The 24,929-nt window shown below is 40.3% G+C and overlaps 1 protein-coding gene across 1 annotated transcript; it reads right to left on the minus strand.

The window, feature by feature from the left end:
* Positions 1-2,490: 2,490 nt before the first annotated feature.
* Positions 2,491-23,350, minus strand: dnm1l (dynamin 1-like). Its single transcript, XM_063000722.1, has 18 exons — positions 23,158-23,350; positions 21,328-21,472; positions 18,510-18,556; positions 17,322-17,393; positions 17,145-17,231; positions 16,881-17,043; positions 15,958-16,078; positions 14,907-15,038; positions 14,611-14,817; positions 12,578-12,698; positions 12,287-12,442; positions 11,633-11,722; positions 11,452-11,544; positions 10,391-10,444; positions 7,930-8,085; positions 7,607-7,716; positions 4,744-4,903; positions 2,491-2,879 (listed from the first exon to the last, which is right to left on the minus strand). Exons 1-18 carry the CDS (start codon positions 23,257-23,259, stop codon positions 2,823-2,825), a joined length of 2,073 nt encoding a protein of 690 aa, XP_062856792.1. The 5' UTR covers positions 23,260-23,350; the 3' UTR covers positions 2,491-2,822.
* Positions 23,351-24,929: the final 1,579 nt, after the last annotated feature.

Genomic DNA, 24,929 nt, shown 5'->3' on the forward strand with positions numbered 1-24,929 from the left:
GGGCCTTGCTCAAGGGCCCAACAGTGGTTGCATGGCAGAGCCAGGAATTAAACCCACAACCATCCAACTGATAGCCCAAAGCTCTACCCACTAAATGATAATATTTCTTAATTTTCATAGTCATTTACAGTGGGGCCAAAAAGTATTTAGTCAGCCACTGATTGTGCAGGTTCTCCTACTTAGAAAGATGAGAGAGGTCTGTAATTTTCATCATAGGTACACTTCAACTATGAGAGACAAAATGAGAAAAAAAAATCCAGGAAATCACATTGTAGGATTTTTAAAGAATTTATTTGTAAATTATGGTGGAAAATAAGTATTTGGTCAATAACAAAAGTTCAACTCAATACTTTGTAACATAACCTTTGTTGGCAATGACAGAGGTCAAACGTTTCCTGTAAGTCTTCACCAGGTTTGCACACACTAGCTGGTATTTTGGCCCATTCCTCCATGCAGATCTCCTCTAGAGCAGTGATGTTTTGGGGCTGTCGCTGGGCAACACGGACTCCACAAATTTTCTATGGGGTTGAGGTCTGGAGACTGGCTAGGCCACTCCAGGACCTTGAAATGCTTTTTATGGAGCCACTCCTTCGTTGCCCGAGCGGTGTGTTTGGGATCATTGTCATGCTGGAAGACCCAGCCACGTTCCATCTTCAATGCTCTCACTGATAGAAGGAGGTTTTGGCTTAAAATCTCACGATACATGGCCCCGTTCATTCTTCTCTTAACACGGATCAGTCGTCCTGTCACCTTTGCAGAAAAACAGCCCCAAAGCATGATGTTTCCACCCCCATGCTTCACAGTAGGTATGGTGTTTACTCAGCATTCTTCTTCCTCCAAACACGACGAGTTGAGTTTTTACCAAAAAGTTCCATTTTGGTTTTATCTGACTACATGATATTCTCCCAATCCTCTTCTGGATCATCCATAAGCTCTCTGGCAAACTTCAGACGGGCCTGGACATGTACTGGCTTAAGCAGGGGGACACGCCTGGCACTGCAGGATTTGAGTCCCTCTCGGCGTAGTGTGTTACTGATGGTAGCCTTTGTTACTTTGGCCCCAGCTCTCTGCAGGTCATTCATCAGGTCCCTCTGTGTAGTTCTGGGATTTTTGCTCACCGTTCTCATGATCATTTTGACCCCACGGGATCGAGGGAGATTATCAATGGTCTTGTATGTCTTCCATTTTCTTACAATTGCTCCCACAGTTGATTTATTCACACCAACCTGCTTGCCTATTGTAGATTCACTCTTCCCAGCCTGGTGCAGGTCTACAGTTTTCTTCCTGGTGTCCTTCGACAGCTCTTTGGTCTTGGCCATGGTTGACTGTTTGAGGCTGTGGACAGGTGTCTTTTATACAGATAACGAGGTCAAACAGGTGGCATTAATACAGGTATTGAGTGGAGGATACCTTAAGAAGAGCGTCTTAAAGAAGTTACAGGTCTGTGAGAGCCAGAAATCTTGCTTGTTTGTTATTGACCAAATACTTATTTTCCACCATAATTTACAAATAAATTCTTTAAAAATCCTACAATGTGATTTCCTGGATATTTTTTTCTCATTTTGTCTCTCATAGTTGAAGTGTACCTATGATGAAAATTACAGACCTCTCTCATCTTTCTAAGTAGGAGAACTTGCACAATCAGTGGCTGACTAAATACTTTTTAGTATTCACTATTGACTATAGAGGCACAGATAAATCACTGTCTGCAAATGGATCTAGTTTGTCTATATACAGTAAAATCTATATAAAAATCAGGCTTTATTGACCAAGTATGCTCACACATACATTTGTTTTGCCATTATTAACCATTAATCTACACTTAATCACCCACCGTGACGACATAAAAATATATATTTAAAAGCCCCTTAGGCAGCAATTACAGGTGCAAGTCTTAGAAACATCTCTCTAAGCTTTACATACCTGGATTTAAGCAGTTTATCCAAATCCTCATGGCAAACTCTTTTCAGCTCCATTGAATGGAGAGCACATGTGAACAGACGGCCAAGAAAAGGAAAGTTTCTAAGTGACTGAGGTCACTGTGGTCTTGAGAACACTCAAAGCCTTAGACATTGTTTTACATTCTTGCCCTGATCTGTGCCTTGCCAAAATTTGATCATGGAGATCCACAGACAGTTTCTTGGAGGTCATGGCTTGATTGTTAGAACCTGACCAGAATTTAGAGCCACGGCAAACAATCTGATTACTTTTGTAAACAAGAGATTTTAGTTTTTGATTGTTAATTATCGTAAGTACAGATTTTCCTTCAGCATACAGTAATAGTTTAGGGTTGTCACTAAAATCCCATGTACCTTTAATATATGTAATCTTTTGACTGTAAACTGTACATAGTACTACGTACACCTAATTTACTGTCTGATTTGCTGGTATATTAAGATATCAGTGATACTGACTCATATATTTCAAAGGAAGATGGTTTGTATCTCCAAACATGTCACACCAACACAACAAACACAATGACAACTAGCATCTCTTTGAACATTACTAGGTTTAATAGAAGCTACATCAGGGACACGCATCACTTTATGATACGCACATAATAATGGGGCGTGCATGGTCGTTTATATAATAATGAAAGACCCCCCTGGTGGCGACGCTGTGCGTATGTTGACGGGATGGCATGTGCTGCCCTCAGTGTACATTAATGCGAGTCCATGGCATGTGACAGAATAAAACTCTACAATCCACACACACTAATTAACACCAGTGCAGTTTAAAGTTGTTCTTTCTAAGAGGGCCGTGAGGGCCAAGTGCAGACGGGGGGGTAAAATGAGACGGAGCGGTGAAGCAGGTTTGAATCCTCACCACAAGTGTGTTTCCCGAATCTCAGCAATGACTTGACTGGCTTTCTGCAATGCCTGCAAAAACAAAGGGGAGTGTTAGCAAAATGTCATTTTATGTGATGCTTGTAGTCACACTTTTTTAACTGACAGCAAAAGTCTACATGCCATCGGGCGCAGATCATTTCAGTACTGGTGATGAGGTGAACACGTTACGAAACGGTACACTGGGCATGTGTGCATCATTTACTCATGGATGAGATACTGCAGGACGATTCACCTGCTGGTAATGCTGGTAATGTCCTGGTTCCAGATACCACATGACTTCTGTAGATTTCTTGTGGAGTCCTCAAATGGTCAGAACTGATTTAAGGTGGTTTTCATTTTAAGGCTGATCAGCTATACGTCAACATGTGGTGCATGTATGTGTTTGTGTTTAAAAAATTAACAGCATTGGACTGAGCAACATCTATGTTTAGCTAAAAAAGCATTCTCAAATATTACTGGCATTGATTTAAGGTTTTCTAATAAAAACGACTCAATTCATTTTGGAAGACTACACACTTTAAAAAAAAGCCTAAATGTGACCTGGCTTGCCAGTTTACCTTAACTGTGCAAGTCAAATAAGTTTTCCCTGAGGTTTCATGTTTCAGTATCAACAGGAAGTACACCGATCAGCCATAACATTAAAACCACCTCCTTGTTTCTACACTCACTGTCTATTTTATCAGCTCCACTTACCATATAAAAGCACTTTGTAGTTCTACAATTACTGACTGTAGTCCATCTGTTTCTCTACATACTTTTTTAGCCTGCTTTCACCCTGTTCTTCAATGGTCAGGACCCCCAGAGAGCAGGTATTATTTAGGTGGTGGATCATTCTCAGCACTGCAGTGACACTGACATGGTGGTGGTGTGTTAGTGTGTGTTGTGCTGGTATGAGTGGATCAGACACAGCAATGCTGCTGGAGTTTTTAAACACCGTGACCACTCAGTGTCCACTCTATTAGACACTCCTACCTAGTTGGTCCATCTTGTAGATGTAAAGTCAGAGACGATCGCTCATCTATTGCTGCTGTTTGAGTTGGTCATCTTCTAGACCTTCATCAGTGGTCACAGGATGCTGCCCACGGGGCGCTGTTGGCTGGATATGTTTTTGGTTGGTGGAGTATTCTTAGTCCAGCAGTGATAGTGAGGTGTTTAGAAACTCCATCCTATCCACTCATACCAGCACAACAAACACTAACACATCACCACCATGTCAGTGTCACTGCATTGCTGATAATGACCCACCACACAAATAATACCTGCTCTGTAGTGGTCCTGAGAGAGTCCTGACCATTAAAGAACAGGGTGAAAGGGGGCTAACCAAGCATGCAGAGAAACAGATGGACTACAGTCAGTAATTGTAGAACTACAAAGTGCTCCTATATGGTAAGTGGAGCTGATAAAATGGACAGTGAGTGTAGAAACAAGGTGGTTTTAATGTTATGGCTTATCAGTGTATGTTTATAATACATCCTTGATAAACATACTACCTAATCATCCAACTGAACACTTACGTCGACTCCATTCATAAAGTGTCATGATATCTAAAGCGCCAAGACTATTAAATAATCATTTCTACATCTTAAATAAAACAGCAGAATATATAACTATTAATGGTATTTAATTGAAAACTACCCCTAAAAACGATTGCCCACAGCTACGCTGATTAAGCTTTTAAGCTACAGTATGTTAGTATGAACAGTGTACCGTGCATCACAAAAACGAGACGGGTCACATGAAGAAAATCTGGGACTGTATGTGAGTCTGAAGATAATATCAGATCACCAGGATTGGAGTCATCTTCACATATCAAAGCTGTCATTTCAGTTCTTTTTACTGCAGCGTTTACCGTCAGTTTTTACTACGCCTGTATTGGAAGTCAGTATGAACTTACCTGCAGCATGTGTGCAGCCTCTTTGCGGCGCTGTGCCATGTCCTCAGATTCAGTGAGCAGATCGTCCAGCAGGCCCGATTTATAAAGCTGCCCTACCAGCTCACTCTGCAGGCTGTCTTTCACATGGTTCACCAAAAAGTGCATCACTGCTTTTGGCACGCTGACACAGAGAAACACAGAGAAACACAGTAAGTGAGTGAGCTTTTAAAAAAACCTGTGTTTTAAATTAATGTATTTTTTAGAATGTTAACGTCATGTTTTAGAAGAAAGAAAGAAGATATCCTTTATTTGTCATGTATACATATACAGGTGTACAGTACAATGAAATTCTTTCTTCGCATATCCCAGCTGGTGTTGGAAGCTGGGGTCAGAGCGCAGGGTCAGCCAACTTACGGCGCCCCTGGAGCAGACAGGGTTAAGGGCCTTGCTCAAGGACCCAGCAGTGGCTACATAGCAGAGCCTGGATTTGAACCGCCAATCTTCCGGTTGATAGCCCAAAGCCCTACCCACTAGACTACCACAGGCCCCACTTTGGTTACATTCATGACAGGAACGGTAGTTACTGTCACAAGTAATTTCTGCACCTTACTTGTATTTTTGCACCTTATTTACTTTTTAGGCACCTTATCGGCATTGCCAATTTTACACTGCTAATGTACAACATGTCACTACCTCATGAACCATTGTACCATCTATTCACCATCATGTACTAACACTTGTCTTTAGTCCTGTCTTCTAATTACTTGTTTATATTAGGGATAATTAGGAATATCTTTTGTAGTTATTTATTATAGGATTTTTTGTATTTATTGTTGTATTTACACTGTTTTGTATTGTCTTGCACTTTTTGTACCGTGTTACACCGTGATCCTAGAGGAACGCTGTTTCGTTTCAATATGTACTTGTACAGTGTATCACAAAAGTGAGTACACCCCTCACATTTCTGCAAATATTTCATTATATCTTTTCATGGGACAACACTATAGACATGAAACTTGGATATAACTTAGAGTAGTCAGTGTACAACTTGTATAGCAGTGTAGATTTACTGTCTTCTGAAAATAACTCAACACACAGCCATTAATGCCTAAATAGCTGGCAACATAAGTGAGTACACCCCACAGTGAACATGTCCAAATTGTGCCCAAATGTGTCGTTGTCCCTCCCTGGTGTCATGTGTCAAGGTCCCAGGTGTAAATGGGGAGCAGGGCTGTTAAATTTGGTGTTTTGGGTACAATTCTCTCATACTGGCCACTGGATATTCAACATGGCATCTCATGGCAAAGAACTCTCTGAGGATGTGAGAAATAGAATTGTTGCTCTCCACAAAGATGGCCTGGGCTATAAGAAGATTGCTAACACCCTGAAACTGAGCTACAGCATGGTGGCCAAGGTCATACAGCGGTTTTCCAGGACAGGTTCCACTCGGAACAGGCTTCGCCAGGGTCGACCAAAGAAGTTGAGTCCACGTGTTCGGCGTCATATCCAGAGGTTGGCTTTAAAAAATAGACACATGAGTGCTGCCAGCATTGCTGCAGAGGTTGAAGACGTGGGAGGTCAGCCTGTCAGTGCTCAGACCATACGCCGCACACTGCATCAACTCGGTCTGCATGGTCGTCATCCCAGAAGGAAGCTGACGCACAAGAAAGCCCGCAAACAGTTTGCTGAAGACAAGCAGTCCAAGAACATGGATTACTGGAATGCCCTGTGGTCTGACGAGACCAAGATAAACTTGTTTGGCTCAGATGGTGTCCAGCATGTGTGGTGGCGCCCTGGTGAGAAGTACCAAGACAACTGTATCTTGCCTACAGTTAAGCATGGTGGTGGTAGCATCATGGACTTGGGCTGCATGAGTGTTGCTGGCACTGGGGAGCTGTAGTTCATTGAGGGAAACATGAATTCCAACATGTACTGTGACATTCTGAAACAGAGCATGATCCCCTCCCTTCGAAAACTGGGCCTCATGGCAGTTTTCCAACAGGATAACGACCCCAAACACAACCTCCAAGATGACAACTGCCTTGCTGAGGAAGCTGAAGGTAAAGGTGATGGACTAAACCCAATTGAGCACCTGTGGCGCATCCTCAAGTGGAAGGTGGAGGAGTTCAAGGTGTCTAACATCCACCAGCTCCGTGATGTCATCATGGAGGAGTGGAAGAGGATTCCAGTAGCAACCTGTGCAGCTCTGGTGAATTCCATGCCCAGGAGGGTTAAGGCAGTGCTGGATAATAATGGTGGTCACACAAAATATTGACACTTTGGGCACAATTTGGACATGTTCACTGTGGGGTGTACTCACTTATGTTGCAGCTATTTAGACATTAATGGCTGTGTGTTGAGTTATTTTCAGAAGACAGTAAATCTACACTGCTATACAAGTTGTACACTGACTACTCTAAGTTATATCCAAGTTTTATTTCTATAGTGTTGTCCCATGAAAAGATATAATGAAATATTTGCAGAAATGTGAGGGGTGTACTCACTTTTGTGATACACTGTATGTAGCTGAAATGACAATAAAACCTCTCTGACTCTCTGACTGACTGGTTACACAAGATTCATCAAATCAAGTATTTAATTTTAAACACAGTCATGGACAATTTTGTATCTCCAATTCACCTCACTTGCACGTCTTTGTACTGTAACAGGAAACCGGAGCTTTCGTAAGAAAACCCATGCAGACACGGGGAGAACATGCAAACTACACACGGAAAGCACCCAGACCACTCCACCAGGGAATCAAACCCAGGACCTTCTTGCTGTGAAGCGACAGTGCTACCCACAGTGCCACCCTGTTACACAATGTAAGAATGAACACTGAGATTGAATACAAGTAAATAATGTGTGTAAGTGATGCATTTACCTGTCCTGTATGTTCTTGCGAACAATAAGGAAGTAGCTCTTAATAAGCCTTTCGATGACCTCACAGTCCCTCTGTTCACGAGCTGAAAGCTTCCTGGCAACTGGCACCGGCTGGCAAAGAAACAAGCAAAGTCAATTACTACTAATAAGTACTGGCAAGCAGCTGACAAAACACATGCACGCACATACACGTCTATCTAACTGGATTAAAACCAAGCTAATTCCTGCTAAATGTTTAATAAAGTCCTCAGGAATCAGCCCAGACCCCAAAGGATACTGGATCCTTCAACCACTTCAGAAAGAGCAGCATGGAGCTGGACTCACCACATCCAGTAGGTTGACTGCATGGCCTTTCTGAGGACTGGCTGAAAGAGAAGCTGGCTGCCTGGACTTTTCATCTACCTGACCGTCCTCTCCTTTCTTCAGCATGCCCCTCCACGTGCCAGTGCTTGCTTCCTGATCACCCTGAGCAATAGCCACCTAGAACGATGACAGATGCACTGGAATTTTGGCCACTAAGATTCCTGACCAAACAATTACACCCCCTCATTTTCTTTAGGTGATGATTAACATTACAAGCTTCTAATGCGACTATAACCATGTCATTTTAACCATATAAGGCTAAAGCACAGATCCGTGGCTAAGCTCCATCCCGAAAAGACAACCAACCAACCAAGCTATGTGTTACAAACACACTTTGTTTCATCCATTCATTCACTCATTTAGCTGCAGTGCATCCACTATCAGCCAAGAATACACCTTTGACAAGGCTGCTCCACTAGACACCATAAACCTTCTTTTTGGCCCTTCTCTCTTACTCAGCACCCTTCTCCCGATAGAATCCCTCTTCTGCACATGCCCAGAACATTACTTTATATGAACATGCTTTACATTGCTATTGTAATCATAATGTTCCAATAGCAAAATCCTATTTTACTACGTTTTTATTCCATTTAATGGGGTTTTCACACTGGTGTATTGAAAATACAAGTTCTTGGCAATGATATCTTGAGTTCATGGCTGCTTTATGTATTAGAGTCCAATGTGACTAATCATGCTAATGGATTAATCCAAAGTGAACTTTAGTACTTATAAAATAATGACTGTAGTAAAACAAAACAACATGTTGCTTGGAAAACTGTGCAACACACTGATTTAAACATCATGTAAATCTGACTACTACAGTGTTTCCCATTCTGTGCTGTTATTGTCATTCTTACTCAACACAGAGCAACTCATCCCTAATAAAACAATCATGGGCATGCATAAACAGAAAATGATGCTTTCTTTGATACAAGCACTGCAATACAAACAAGATATCTTGGTACATACATCTAAAATAAATCACAAACTAGGGTTAGGGTTAGAATAGTTTTTAAAATAGTTGGGACAGCATGAAAAATTCAACTGAAACCAAAAACATTTGTCAGCTGTCTTTCACAGATGTTTAATTGGATAAGGCACTAAGAACAAACTGTTTTACCCTATTAACTTTACAGATTTTTGTAAATATACAACAAGTTGACGCATGCAACACATTCAAAAAGTGTTAAGACAAGTAAATTAAGACCGGAATACTGTGATATAAAAACTAGGGGCTACCTAATTCACAGCTGTGAAAATCACGGCACGAAGAGTGAAATGAGCCTTTTCTCGTGTAATATGCAATTTGCTGGAAAATTCAAAATTAAAGGTTTGTGTTTGCTGATTTTACATATTTCATTCATGTAGTGTTCAAGTGCCTCATGTTTACTGGTTAATTTGCACTATGAGGCGGTTCTAGCAATCCGGTAGTTAGCAACCGGTTACTCAAAATGTCCAAGATGTCGAAGTATAAAGCAGCTAAAAACACTACAGCAACTGAGTTTGGAAAACTTCCACCCAATTCTGTGGACACAGAGTGGGGGGTGTCAAAACTGTGTATTGTAGCTTCTATTTACTCTATCATTCAATTTATGAGTGCAATTTAATGACTGCCATGAAATGTGGCACTTTTCCTACTTATGACAGTGTCACTTTGTAGATAAAAAGTGTAGGTGCTAGACTGGCCTGCCTGCAATTCAAACTCCCATTATGGAGCAACTGACATTTCAAAGTGTTATATCAAGCAGAAATTGTTGGAAAGAAAATCCACATTCACAACTATGACAGTTACAAAACACTGTTTAAATGAAAATGTAATGCAACAGTGAAATGCATGCCTGGTCACAACTTTTTTGTTGCAGCCAATAAGATTAGAATGAACACATATATACAAAATATATATATATAAAACTGTGTAGTTCATGCATTACATTTCTTGGCTTTAATCAGTTTTTAAGTGAACACATGTCAATAAGGATTTGCTGGCTATTCTTAAGTTTTTTCCTACTGTCCCACCTTTTTTAAACTGGCTTGTACAAAGCTGATAGGGGTTATGGTTAGATAGTCAGGCTATTCAGTAAAAGCGAGGCTAATAGAAGAGTTAGTGCCATGCTTAGTGCAATGCCATGCCCACACAGCTAGTGTGTGAAAACACACACCTTGGCGAAATCCCCCTCAACTGGTGGCTGCTCATTGGCTGACAGAGACTGACCACCAGGAGCCTTTAAAGACTAAAGAAAGAAAGAGCGAGATGAGGCCTGAACTGTTATTCATTTGCTATACAGCTCTTCAGAATCAGGTCTCAGGGTTTAAGCTTGATTTTATATTAGTGGTGTTCCTGTTCAGAATATGAAGAAAGAAACTGACAGGAAGGATCATGAGCACAGGTGTGTCAGTGATTTAATGTTAGCAAACATCCTACCTTGTCACGAGGTACAGCTGAGGGAAGATCTCTCATCCTGTTACGCCTCTGTTCCTGCACATAAAACCAAGGAAATTGACATGAAAATATCTGCTTCATTAATACAGATTGGTGACCATATCAGTAACTCGTTAACGCAAAAAGTACAAGTGGTGGACAAAATACCGGACACATCTGATAAAAAGAGGTTTTACTTTACAGAGCCTATATCACAGTTTCAACCAGAGTTGGCATGAGGCAAATTACAGGGTTCTAAATAATTCACAAAGCAGGTGCCCAATTTGCAAGTGCATTAGGGTCTCATTAGTCAAGCATATGCCAAACAAAGACAAACATCAGCAAATGTGGTTCCAAGCTAAGGCTAACAAAGTGGAAAGATGGAAAGATATATGTGGTGAAACAAAGCACAAAAGCTGGACCACCGACCATGGTCTGTCCATTTCTTGCATCTGGACAGATTTACATTAAGACATTTAAAAAATGCTTTTTAAAGACGTAAAAAAAAATGCTTCTAACTAGGACGCTTGGGTGGAACAGTAGTCTAACACGCTAGCACATCACTGTGGAGTGTTTAAACTCGCAAGTACCAGTCTCAGCAGAGCCACGACTTGGCCGGGCATCCACAAAATCACAATTGGCCGTGTTTGACGAAGGGAAGGTCAATATGTGATCTTTGGGGGGCGTCACATGTGGCTTAGCGTGCCTCTCTGTATGCGATATGGCTCTGTGTGGGGACCCAGCACTGGCAGGTAATAAGAAGTGGGTGCAGATTGGACAGGTGTTGAAGGGGGCATGTGGTGATCTGGCTGTCTTTGATCAGACTGGGAGTCATACCAGTAGCAGTGGATTCACAATAATTGGAAATTACTAGATTGACTAGACAAAAGAGGGGAAATCCAGAAAAAAATGCTAGAAATGCTATTAACCCACATTAACCCTAACCCTAACCATGCTCCATATCAACCAAATTTGAACATTTCTTTTTTTTTTTATATATTCCCTCGCCAGTAGATGTTCTACAGCAGTACAATATGAACATATTACAGGAAGCATGATCCAACCTCAATATTGTTGTTCATAAGTCCACAGGCATCAGCAAAGTCTGGATGTTTGGTGTTGATGTACGCCAGCTCAATAGCCACCAAATTGTGAACCTGCAACAATATAACAAGTGTGTATGATTCTTACAGTCAGGTAACCAGTCTGTTTATGGTAAGTGCAACTAAATTAATGGAGCCTCACCATCTCATTAGTAACAGGAAGTCGTTTTCTTAGAAGAGATGTAACCACTTCTACTATGGCATCATGGAGCTTTGGAAAGCGCAGTAACTCCTACAAATACAATAACAAAATATCACCACACTGTGTGGAAGGTGCTGATGAATAGTATTAGAGCAAGTGTATCACATTTTGTCCATGATTTTTTTGAGCGCACAGACAACACAATGCATCTTACTCTCTCTATACAAGATGTAACATAAAGCCTCCACAAGGGGGCATTTGTGTACAAGTTTATTTAATTATTATTATTTTTCTCTGCGACCCATTTTTTTCGGCTTGCGGCCCACGTAAGGGTCCTGTTCTTGAGGATCTGTTTTCAGTGATCGCTTCATTTGACCTGGGGCAGGGTCTCACAGAGCACAGCATCACATGTGGAAAGTGGAGCCACACACTGCCATCCGTGATCTCGCATGTTGTGAGAGAGCTCTTTTATAACAGCTTATAATCATTAGAGCTCTTTTATATTTTTTGTATTAGCTCAAATGGCAATCAGCACAAAAGTCATCTAAAGAGTTGTAACTGTGGAACTATTTTTATATGGTCTTTTTTATGCTCTGTAGAATTTAGCATTTTTGGCTTTTTACATTTAACATACAAGAGAGTACGAATCCAGACCTGGGTGCTGTAGTTACTGCAGTGCTGGATGATTCTCTGCATCTCCTCATGTACCAGTTCCACACAGCGCAGACTCGGCTCCTCCAGCCGCTTCACCTGCCTCTTCACCAACAGCTCAAACGATACCTCTGGCACGAACAGAGCAGGACGTGGACCCTGTAGATTTCACACACAAAAAACACCTATAACTTGTTTTAGGTTCTGTGTGGTAGTGTAAAATACAAAACAGCAGTGTGGCTTATAACTATAGATAAAATAAATATTAATAATAATAATAATAATAAAAATCACCGTAGCATTTCTGATGGCTGTGAGGACATCAATGGTCGTGAGGCCACCGAGAGGGTCAACTGATTCAAGTGTCCTTCCGAAGGTCTCATGGAAAATATAGCAAATTCTGGCACCACCACACCTAAAATAGGAGCACAGGATTAGCATGTGCTTACATTAGGCAATGCTTAAAAATATGAGTACAGCATTGATGATGTGTTTGTGGGTGCAATTTTCATTAATTTATTGTCATTCTATAACAAACAAAAACAACAATTTGAACAAAAAATGTGAAAGAAAAACAAAACAAGTCCAGAGTGGCTAGTTTACACCTTTTCTGCCAATAACGTTATGCAAATGCACTCTTAACTTTGATTGCTCCCAAATGCAAACACTGTGGATTTCCTTGCTTAATCACTAGTGTCTCTAAATACCACTGCTGAAAAATAAGAACTGCTGACAAACAGGACAAGAGTGAACGTGCGAGTTGATTTTTTAAGTATGCTTTTCTCTAAGAGGGTGAAGTTTAATGCCTCAAAAGTTCTTTGTAGCCTACCTTTTTGAAGCACATACATTCAGAAAATGAATGTAAGCAATCTTATCAATATTTGCCTTGGCTAACTAAAGCTTTAACAGTGATTGGAAACAGAACTTAGCCACAGATAATGCAAAAAAACAACACTTGCCAATAAATATTTTAAATAAAACTGGAGAAAGCAATTTCTTAGAACAGAAATGTATGGAAAAATATTGTAAAAACAACATTCAGCATTGTTGTAAATAGAGATGGACCGATCGGGGTTTTTGGCACCGATTCCGATCTCCTTTCAGGGACATCGGCCGATAGCCGATTCCGATCGGGGGAAGAGGGGGATTAGCAGTAAATAAACTTAAAAAGAGCCTCACAGTAAAGATAAACCGGAGCAGCGCGTGCGTGTGTGTGTGTGTGTGTGTGTGTGTGTGTGTGTGTGTGTGTTTGTGCCTTTAGAAGAGACGCTTTGTTCACAGTATCGCTATAAGTGATTCATTGATTCATGAGTTGATTCGTTTTTATGTGAAGCGTAAGTTTCTCTTCTCAGTTATCTCTCCGTGTTTACTGTTATTAATTAAATGTCGTGGTTTTAAATAAACACCAGCTACTACAGAACATTTTGTGTGACTCTCTTACATTAAAAAGCTTAATAAAAAAGCTTAATTAAACTGCTATTACCACAGATCTGTAACCGAGTCAGACTCGTTCCGTCTAAGGAGCTAAAAGTTTTCTAAAAGTTCAGCAGATGATCCTGAACTAACGAATTTGGTAATGAACAAACTTTTGCCTCGGATTGGCTCTGTAACGTTTTCTGTTCTCATCTACATCACAAGTAAGAACCGCTTACGATTTACCAAAGTGAACCAGGAGTTTATATAACGTGCTGATAGAATCGACTCAGATGTGACCGGGTTGAATTATCTTTTTAAAGTAAATATTTCAATCAGCAAAATTACATCGTAAGAGCTTTCACGATGGTTTCTGTGCGATTGTTGATGAATGGTGATGTGATGGTTGGTGCTTCGTAGCTCAAAGTCTGGATCAATCCACTGAGCTGTTAACTTAACATGGTCTTTATATATCACACGATCGGATCGGCTACTTTTAGGAAATATCGCCGATCGCCGATAGCATATTTTGATAAAAAATCGGCCGATACCGATTCGTAGCCGATCGATCGTCCCATCTCTAGTTGTAAACCATAAAACCTAGACTGATTATCGATTTCCGTAGTTATCGCAGCAGTTATAAAGAAGCCATTGTTCCGCCCCTTACAGAAACACAGCCAATCGTGTGTCTTTGTAGGCACCCGACCGACTCATAGATGCTGCATAATTTATTCTTTATTAAAGTTTAAAACTTATTTTAAGATAATCATGTTTAGCATAATTAATGAAATACGGTATGCTTGTTTATCTACAAGAAATATTGGCAAAAACATTTGTAAGGCATCAAAAGGCAAATGGACTTGGGACATATGAATATGACTAAATTCACCAGTTTATATAAGGTGGATACTTACAGCTCAGCAGTCTCAATGTATTTGGCTGTTCCCTCAATGGTGTTGCAGTACTCAGCAGCAAACTTGGTGATGAGCTGCAGTAGGGTGGCACTCTTGTCCTCCACTGGCTCCCCATAGCTGCTGAGCAGAGACTGGTACTGAGCAGCCAAAACGTTGATCCGAGTCTTCAGCTCGGGTAAACAATCACGAATGTGGTGCATTAACAACCTGAGAGAGACATAAGGATGAAAATGTGTAAAGAAACAAATGAAACAACAAATGTCAATTCATAAAATAATATAAATTAATAAAAATACCTATTTAGGGTTCTGGCCAGGTACTTGGTTCCATTCCTGTTAGCTAAGGAAGGATACTTCTTCTGGAGGAAGGCATGCTCATCACGGATAGAATCAACCACAGACTTCTTGTTGTTTATATCGAGTTGACTCCTGTATTAAACAGAACAGACTTAATAAGCACATACTGTAAGTAAACAACACACCAAAACATCCAGCAAAAGACAAGTCTTAGTAAATTAGGAGTTAATGGCAATGATTGACCAGTTAACTAATAACCTACAAAAAGTAATTGCTGTTAAATTAATACTATTGGTTAAAAGTATCCTAAATTCAGTTCCAACAGCTGATGCGTGGTTCCAGTCTGTACAGAGTAAGAACACTAAATTGAAACCCTGACCCACCCTCAGTACACACGTGTCAGCTCTGTTTACAGCACTGTGAGTTTCTAATCTGAACTTTTTATGCATTTATAATAATTTAAATAATCAACAATTAAACTATTAAATATTAAAATCACAAACAGAAGCTGATTTGTGTGAATACAGAGTTTGACATGTTAAACTGATGTGGATATTTTGCATCATGTCCCAGTAACATATTAACACTCTGCTTATCATCTTTTAATCACTCAACTAATGTTAACAGATAAAGTTTTAATGCCTTGACTGCATCTCGATTTTGATTAGCATGTTTAGTTAGCGCTTGCAATAAGCTGCTTGCAGTGCTCAGGTAATGCAGCGGACTATAATACTAGCCCAGCAGCACTGAAGTCCAGGTTTGAATCTACCCGGACGAGGATGGGGAAAGGGGTTAAAGTCCCATGATGTAAAAAATGAATGGCTTGCTACTGACTGTTTTAAATCTACATTCATGATGCTGAAATGGTTTTGCTCTATGTGTCAATGTGTCACATTACTGCCATGTTTACTACATTACACTGTTTTTAATCAATAAAGCCCGTGTGACTTGTTGAAATGAAACTGTGATGTGTTTTATATTTTGATGGGACGCTATTAGCGGGTCTGTTAAACAAATCAGCAAAATTTGCTAATCTAATATGAGCTTTCACCTGTTGACGACTCCTATGAGTCCCAGTTTAACAGGAATGACTCTGCCCATGAGGACATCCATGGCGTCTGTGCCTGCATCCATCAGATCCAGTTTAGTCACCACAGCCAAGGTCCTTCGGCCTTAAAGGGGTAACATGGAGATTAAAATCACGGAGATGCTTCTTTGCAAAATATCTTAAAATTGTACATGGACATCAAAGCAATGAAAGAGAGTTGACTGGTCTGACAAATCATGTTTTCTCCAAGATCATGGGGAAGATCTGGCATGTGTGCACTGTTTATTAATGGAAATATGGCACCATAATGCACTATAAGAAGATCTACCTCACAACAAACAGAATTTGAAAGACCTGCTAGTAATGACCTGGTTCCAGGTATCTTCTGGAGTCCATGTCTTAGTGGCTCAGAGCTGTTTTGACAGAATAATAGGCGAGTTGGCTCACTTGTGTATGTTATATGCTTTGTTTTTAGCTTAAAACAGCTCCTTTCACGTCACAGGTTTGACCAATGTGGTCTATTTTTGGACGTGGTTATATAGTCCCATAAAACTGAGTTTTAATTAACTGAGTTTTAATATTTAACTAAGATTAATAATGACTGAATGATAGCTTTGTGTTGTCAAATCTTACAGGGTTACATGAAGGATTTTCGGGGTTTTTTTAGTTTCAAAAAGATAAACAATAATAACGACAAATTGTGATTGACAAATTAAATAAAAAAAAGTAAGCACTAACAGCAGACTGACCTAACAAATTGTCTTTAAACAGAAATAATGTCTTAAACCCTCACACTAATGTTGGCTACATTTCACATTAAAATAATAAAAGCAAATGTAAAATACAGATTTTTGCAGTTAATTAAACTCAGACTAAAGAGTAAACACAAAGTTTGTGACCGTCACAGTATGAAAGAAGATACTCACCATCAGGGTCCACCTCCCGGGCCACTTTTAGGGCCTCTGATGTAGCCATGTCTGTGTTAGCAGCTGTGACAGCGAGGATTATACAGTTTGGGTTGCTGATGTACTGCAGGATCAACTCTCTGATCTGGATCTCGATGTCTTTAGGCTGGTCACCAACAGGAACCTGTTTATCAGCACACAGGCAGACTGAACACAATCAGAACTGCAGCTCCCCAAACTATAAAAAAGCTAGCAAGTTATGATGAATATTAAGTGAATAATCACCTTTGTGATACCAGGCAGATCCACCAGTGTGAGGTTCACCACATTGGGTGAGAAGATCTTCAGGTGGATGGGTTCATTGCTGATGCCCTGAAAATAGATTACAGAATATCAATCACTAAGCAAACTGTATTAAATCGTGCAGCATGCTGTATACGTGCTGTTTAAATGAATCTGTACCTTGTTGTTGCCAGAAATTCTTTCAGTTTCAGCTTCAATTTCTTGTCTGATTTCATCAAAATCTGTGTAGATCTTAAAACACAGAGAGTTAAGCCATTAAAATAATGGTGTTCAACCATAATTTAAATAACAATTCACAACATTTCAGTCAATGACAGTAAAAGTCCTTCAAAGAATAAGATGATAATGTTTAACAGAGCCAGAACAACACATTATTTGGCCAGTAAAATACCTGGTGTGAATGTTCCATGGACAAGTATAGTGTTACAAAACTTATAATGTCTGTTTAAATAAACAAAATGTACATTTATGATACTATATTGAGCAACTTGCATTGTTTTGCACTAAAGGCCAGTAAAACAACTACTAAAAATTAATTGTGTTAAACACACTAGTGTGATCTTTCGGCTGCTTCCATATTAAGGGGTCGCCACAGCAGATCTTCCTGGTCTGCATACCAGATTTGGTACATTGTTCAATGCAAAATGCCCTTCCTGCAGGCTTGGGACTGGCACTGAGGGCACATTGGCAAGTGCACCCACCAATGGCTAGGCTGCTTGGCCACCCGCCCTCTCAGACAAAGTCAATCATGTTTGTGTAGATCCCCGACGGGCTAATAGCAACAGTGGGAGTTGAACACTGAATTGCGGCCACAGTAGAATATTGTATTAACACACAGAGATTCTGAAAGACTTAATACAGACACTTTTGTAAAAGTATCAATAATGAAGGGCTAAAATGTGGCACAGCTGGAAAAGTGGATGGTGCACATGCAATAACATGGGTTTGCACCAGTTGTGAGGACCCATGATCCGGCTTGCCCCTAACCCTATAAACAACAGCCAATCGTTGTTCATGCAGCCGCCCAGCCCAGCCGGGTAGCAGAGCGGAGTTTCGATACGATGTAATCGAAAACCCAGCTCTGGTGTGCTGGCGAATTTTACCGCTGCGCCACCCGAGAGGCCAACATTTATCTTTCTTCAAAACACAACAAATCAAAATTGATATTTCTGGTCTATTATTTGGTGTATGAATTATTTACAACATTTATTATAGTAATTAAATACAGTAATGTGAATTATTCTCCTTCAGCAACAATCAGACCCATCATAATCTAATCTGAATGTAAACATCTCAGCGAATATTTTCAAAACTGTGATCTAGTTCATCTGCAGTGCTGAAGCATACCTTGTGTTTGGTGTGTAGAAATTTGCCCCATTCTTCACCCTCCACACCTGAAAGAACACAGATATTAGGAGCATTAGCAGGACTATTCAGTACTGAATCTCTTTAGCATTGTGGGTCTCAGTGCTAGTTCTGGTGACCCACTGAGCTATTTTTAGCTTTTTCTAATTTGGCTAATTATCAGACCCTTAATATGCTGGACCAAAAACTCTAATTGAAAATACAAGGATAAATCAGCCCCAGGACTGAAATTACAAGAAGGACATTACATTTCTTTCTTCTTCAGCTGAATATGGCATAACATATAATAAAAAAAAGAACAAAAAGAAGAAAACAACTTAAGTAAATAAAACAAATTCAAGCACAATGCAAGAAGGTGGATGCCAAGCAAAACACACACACATTCATGGCATTTAGCAGATGATTTTATCCAAAGCAACTTACAGTTGTGACTAAATACAATCCAAGCAATTGAGGGTTAAGGGGTTAAGAAGTTGCGCAGGGACCCAAGTGGCAACTTGGCATCCTCCTAATTACAAGTCCAGTACCACGGCTCACAGACAGCGTTAAAAGAATGTTTATCTACCTACTATAATTACTATATTTATCATCTATCTTACACCAGCGTTTTATTTTTCAAATAAATAGAGTATCAAATACTGCAGAATGTGCTGGTAAAGTTTAGTCAAGAATGACAATGGGCATGGCACAATCACCAAGTTAAGATTGAAGAAAGCCTTGGTCTGGCCAGCAGCGACATATTAATGTGAAGCCTGGACACTGAAGAAAGAGCAAGAATCACACATTCAGGTCGTTTGAGAACATTGCATCAAAAAAGTGCTGAAAATCTCATGGAGAAAGATGATCACCACAGAGCAGGTTTACAAGATAACCAGAATGAAAAAGAAGCTATTGAACCACAATAAGTCCCACAAGTTACGATACTTTGCGCATGTGATGAGACAGTTACTCAGCAATATTGAGGGCAGTGTTACGACAGAACTTGTGGAAGGACGACTGCGATGACAAGGAAGACCAAGAATAAGCAGGATTGAAAACATCACAATGTTGATTGCATTGTCAGAAGCTAGTCTGCTACAGGCGACATGATACCGAGGGCATTGGAGCTAGAAGCTCCAAATCAAGCTTTACTGTAGCTATTTAAGTAAATGGCCATTTAGGATTAGAACTATGATAGAAGTAACAGTGGTATAAGATACCTAAGCAACGTTACACGAGAGGGAGTGCTGCTGTACTAAATATCGGAAAGCATCTGTAGCACTCACAGAACTGTGTCCCAGGACTCTGCTAGCCTATCCAAATTCTTTCTGGCAGTTTCCAATAGACTTTTCCTGAGCTTCTTAGTCAAGAATGGCATGCATTATGGAGTCCAACCATGAAGTCCTTGGTTGTTAAGTGATCAAAAGACGCTTGTATGTACATTTATAAGGAGTGAACAAATCCAGAACAAAAAAATGCCTGTCAATTAAAATGGCTAAGAAATAAAAGCCCTGTTGGTAACGCAGTAATGGGTCTGTAATGCAGAACATAGGTAAATAACAGGTAAATAACTTTACTTGTTTTCAAGATGAATTCCACCAGATCTATTGCATGTGTTACACAGCCATGTGTGAAACAGTGCAACTGAATGAACTGAAAAGTTAGAATGTGTGAATGATGCAAAGCTGTGTCATTACTGGTAAGGCAACCAAGGATTTATAAAGGTAATAAGTAAGTATTGGGCTTAGGCTTCAAATAATTGACTCAACTGATCAGTACTGTTCAATAGGCAGAGCTTTGATATCAGTGTTCTATTAAAAATTATATCTCTATAAGCCGCTCAGGTGGCGCAGCAGTAAAAACACACTAGCACACCAGAGCTGGGATCTCGAATACATCGTATCGAGTCTCAGCTCTGTCTGCTGGCTGGGCTGAGAAACCACATGAACAACGATTGGCCTGTAGTTCATATAGGGGTGGGTTAAGCCAGATAGGGACTCTCTCGTAACTGATGCACTACGACCTATGCTGGCTGATTGATGGCGCCTGCACAGAGACGGGAACAGAGTGCAGATCAGGGTGTGTCTCTGTACACAGAGCTGGTCCGCAGCTGATCTCATCGGGTGTGGGTTAGCTTCGTTCTCCTCAATCAGAGCCAGGGCCGGCATTAGTGAAGAGGAAGCATGACGCAATCAAGAAATTGGACGCACTAAGAGTCGGGAGAAAAAGGGGAGAAAATGCATAAACAAATATAAAAAATTATATCTCTATAAAACCACAAGCGCAAAAGAAATGTATTCAACAGAAACTGCTAACACAAACACGAAGGCAAAGAACAAGGAAAAAGAAACCTTTGTAAAGACGACCATTTTTCCAAGCATTGGGGTCTGCAGTTAAAAAGAAACGACAGAGAGAATAGGGTTAGCGTGCGATAACTGTATTAGCACAAAGCACTTTAGTCTCTAGAGGTTTCAGCACACAAGCCAACAACCTGAATGCTGAACATTCCAAAATATCACCTAGAATTCTTCAAAACTGAATCTAAATTTCTTTAATCACAGAAGTCGCTTGACTTGTTCACTATAATGAAGCAAAGGAATCTTTAAGGCATTGTGTGGGCAGCTAAAGGAAATCCCACAACATAACATGTCTATTGTTGAGACAGTGTGCTTGTAAGGCATTCTGGCTAAACCTGAACTGTGCCACTCAAAAACAGATGATGAGAGATGACACAGTCAGCTCACATTCAGCATGCGGACACACAGACTCTCACACAGAAATGAGAGGTGAGGGATCAGGGTGTGGGTGAAAATGCAGGTACCATTCTCCTCGCTTGTCTTTCTCCGGTCCTCTGGGTCCACATGTACCAGCTGAAGGATTAGCGGCCTGCGCGTCACAATGCCAGTGCCACGGGGTAAGAGGTCTTTGCCAACTAGGCTTTCCAAAACGGAGCTCTTTCCACTGCTCTGTTAAAGAAATAAAGCACTTCTTGTTAAAAAGGCAGTTTATTTAGATCCCTGTTTGATTTTCTGCTGCATGCACCACATATACACTGACTGGAAGGACCGCAGACCTGCACCTGAACGCGTCAACATGTGTAAAGCCAACAATCACAGAGAGTGTAAACACAGATGAAGGATCATGCTATGCCCTGTGTATTCCTTCACCAATCTGTAAGAGTTGCTATTGTAGAATTTCCATCCAGACAGTCCTCCCTCAGACACAGCCAATTAAGACTTGAACTTCGGTCTCCATTGTGGTGGATTTATGTTTTCTTTAATGCCAATTACATTGTTTCAGAAGTGAACAGATTTGTCTAAATGCACACATGCATTTAGGTTTCAGGTGCACAGATTTCCCTATTTCAATTCCTCTGCCGCTTGCTCCCCCTCGCTGACAGGGAGAGCCGCAAACTTCCACCAGCCCCATATGACGTATGTAGGCATAAGCCATAAAGAGAGAAATACTAAGAGGGAAGAATCGACCAATGTGTACCCTTCACTACTTGCGTCAGTGCCTCAACCAGACAGCAGAGGCCACATCCAATCATTCTTCTTCAGACACAGCCAACGGTGTCTGTTGAGCACCCGGCCAGGCTAATAGCAGCTCTAAGATTTTAATCTGAAAGCTTGATCTATCTGCAGCGGGGGTTTACGTATTAAATAACTCTGCCACCCAAGCACCCCCTGTGCTTCCTTTTTGGAATTTTGCGAATTTAAGTCGAACGAACGATAACTGCAGTCCAGTGTAGTTCACAATGTATTGTTCTTTGTGTAATTGTTGCTTCTGCTTTTTTTCGGTCATCCTGTAATGCTTTTCAAGTGCCCGCTGGAATGTTTTACACCTGTTTATCAGTCTGAGAGAATGCTGTTAAATCTTGTGTGGCACACCTACCTGGGGACAAACAGTAGTTCCACAAATGTTCTACCATCAGATTAGAAAACCAGTTGGACTAACAAGAATTTGTATGATTGCTTGGTATATGTAGCTTTTTTATTTCAGTGCTGTTTACTAATTAAATAAGCAGCTTCTTTGCCATGACTGCTATGTGCTGTGTGAAATCTTTTCAACCACTGAAACTTACCATTTGTATTGTGCAGTATTTAGAGATGTAGTTTTAATAGTGTCTGAATACTTTGTTTTCTTTATGGATTAAGGTTTTACCTCAGCATTTTTATCTATACGTCAAAATACATTGCGTGCAAATTTATTATGTATATTATCATTGAGGTGACAATGTTTATATCAGCTCACAGTATATAAAGCTGCTTGGTGGTATGGTCCGTGTTTTATGTAACGAACTAGAAAATATAAATTGTTTAGTAGAACATGTAAGTAATAATGTTGTATTAGTACATATACTGATATGTATATCTGGATAAACTGACAGCCATTGATGATACAAGTGGGCTGGGTGCACTCAGCTCGCTGGCTTGCTCTGTAGCTAATGCTAACTAGCTTATAGCATTTGGTTTACTGCTAAATGGAACTGTACATTTAAACCTACAGAGCACAGCAGAGGACAGAGGGGATGGAAATACGCGAATCAGTGCTATTTTTAGTCAGAAATGGTGGTTGCCACTGGGTTACACTTAGCTTTGTAGCTAACGCTAGCAATAATGAAAGTGAACGCCGCATTACAGTTAGTTACCTGGGTGCCTACCACAGCGATCTGCGGCAGCTGAATAATATCCGCTCCTACTGTGTTAAAAACATCCTGTAGTTTATTAATCACAGGAATAAGAGCCTCCATTCCTCCTGCAGATTTACCCAGTCACTATGAATGAAGTCGCTGTTTCAACACGCAGCTAAAAACGGTACAAAGTCATCCGAACGTCCCTCAAACAGCCACCATTAGCAAGTCGGTCTGACAACTGCGCGAATATTTTCGCGCACAGAACTCTGGGATTTGTAGTTTCTTTTGCAGAACGCACAACTACTGTTTACGTTCCTCTAAACTACATTTCCGGGTTTTACTCTAGGCTTCAAGCAACATCAGTAAAACGCAATGAATGTGTTGTACTGTTTTTGACTTTTTGCATTTGTATGGTTATAGTCAATTGCAGTTAAAAATAAGCATACGTTTTATGGGAATATAAAAAGAATGAAACGGATCATGTACATAATGTATTAGCATGTAGCCCCCTGTATAAAGCTGCACACAGAGCAGAGCAAAGCTGTTGTGTTTCAAATACCATTATATACTGGTGATCTGATTAAGACACATCCCTCCAATGTGTCTGCTAAACCTGTGCTATCTGCACCGTGTGCAGCCTAATACAGAAAGTTTTGGGTGTTTTAACTAAATATTTCATGTTGCGTTTTTGTATTCACTCTATAAAGAGTCCTCATTTTAAAGTATTTAATTTAGATTATTTTATTCAGTTTGTTCACTCACGTTTATATAACAGCCCTGATCATGCACCTTATAAAACAGCCTACATACTCTGCTCCATACATCACATATATTTTATATGCATATGCAAATATGCAATTAATGCCGGTTTTTGCTTTATGCATGAGATAAATATTTGTTGAGAGCATTTTTTTCCAGCCAATCTGCCAAATTTGCACCCACAACTCAGACTCTGCTGTGCTGTTCAGACAGGGACTTAAACCTTGGTTTCGATGCACTTTGATCACATATATACTGTCACACAGCATCTCTTTTTGGAAGCTTTTTCAGCAACACAGCAAAACCCTAAAATGCTGGGTAGGAAAAGAGGTTATTAAAAACCCTGCTGCTGTGCAGTTGTAATTTGATTACTAAGCAAATGTAACACAACACAGCATAGAATACTGGACAATTGAGATGACAGACTGATAGAACATCAGCAGGAGTTTTTTACAGCCTGCTCGGGAAGGAGAGGCTCTGTGCTTTTCTGTAAACAGTGTCTTTGGAAGTCCAACAGCACCTCCATGGTCTTAGAGGTGTTCTGCTGTGGATGGTTTGACCTGCACCAGGCTTCTGTACTCCTCCACCTGCACCCCACCCAATACACCAAATAACTGCAGTGTCATCTGAGAACTTCTGCATGTGACATGTACTTGAAGTCAGAAGTGTAAAGGGTGAACAAAACAGGGGAGTACAATCCCCTTAGGTGCACTAGTGCTACTGATTTTTATCTCAGATAAGGGATGCAAAATTAGCTAATTTCTTTTACCCAAAAACTGACTGTAATTAGTTGACAGTTCAACATTAACCAGTAAGCTTATAGCATCCCATCAAAACTGAGTTTCATATAAACAAGTCTTTATACTTTAATTAATGATAAACAGTGTGACAGTAAAAGTGGCAATAACGTGAACATAAACATCGTAAAGTAGAATTTAGAATGAAGATTTTAAACAGTGGTTATTACTCAGTTCATCACAAGCGCTAACTGAACAAGCTAATAAAATAATAAAGATGCAGTCGATATA

The sequence above is a fragment of the Trichomycterus rosablanca genome, chromosome 8, assembly GCF_030014385.1.
Source record: "Trichomycterus rosablanca isolate fTriRos1 chromosome 8, fTriRos1.hap1, whole genome shotgun sequence".
NCBI lineage: Eukaryota > Metazoa > Chordata > Actinopteri > Siluriformes > Trichomycteridae > Trichomycterus > Trichomycterus rosablanca.

Excerpts from the sequence above, each read along its gene's own strand:
- dnm1l (XM_063000722.1), bottom strand. The coding sequence starts at position 23,259 with ATGGAGGCTCTTATTCCTGTGATTAATAAACTACAGGATGTTTTTAAC. Across the intron at positions 16,079-16,880 it reads CCGGGAGGTGGACCCTGATG|GCCGAAGGACCTTGGCTGTG; the intron begins GTGAGTATCTTC and ends TACCCCTTTAAG. Across the intron at positions 7,717-7,929 it reads CAGTCAACCTACTGGATGTG|CCGGTGCCAGTTGCCAGGAA; the intron begins GTGAGTCCAGCT and ends TTTCTTTGCCAG.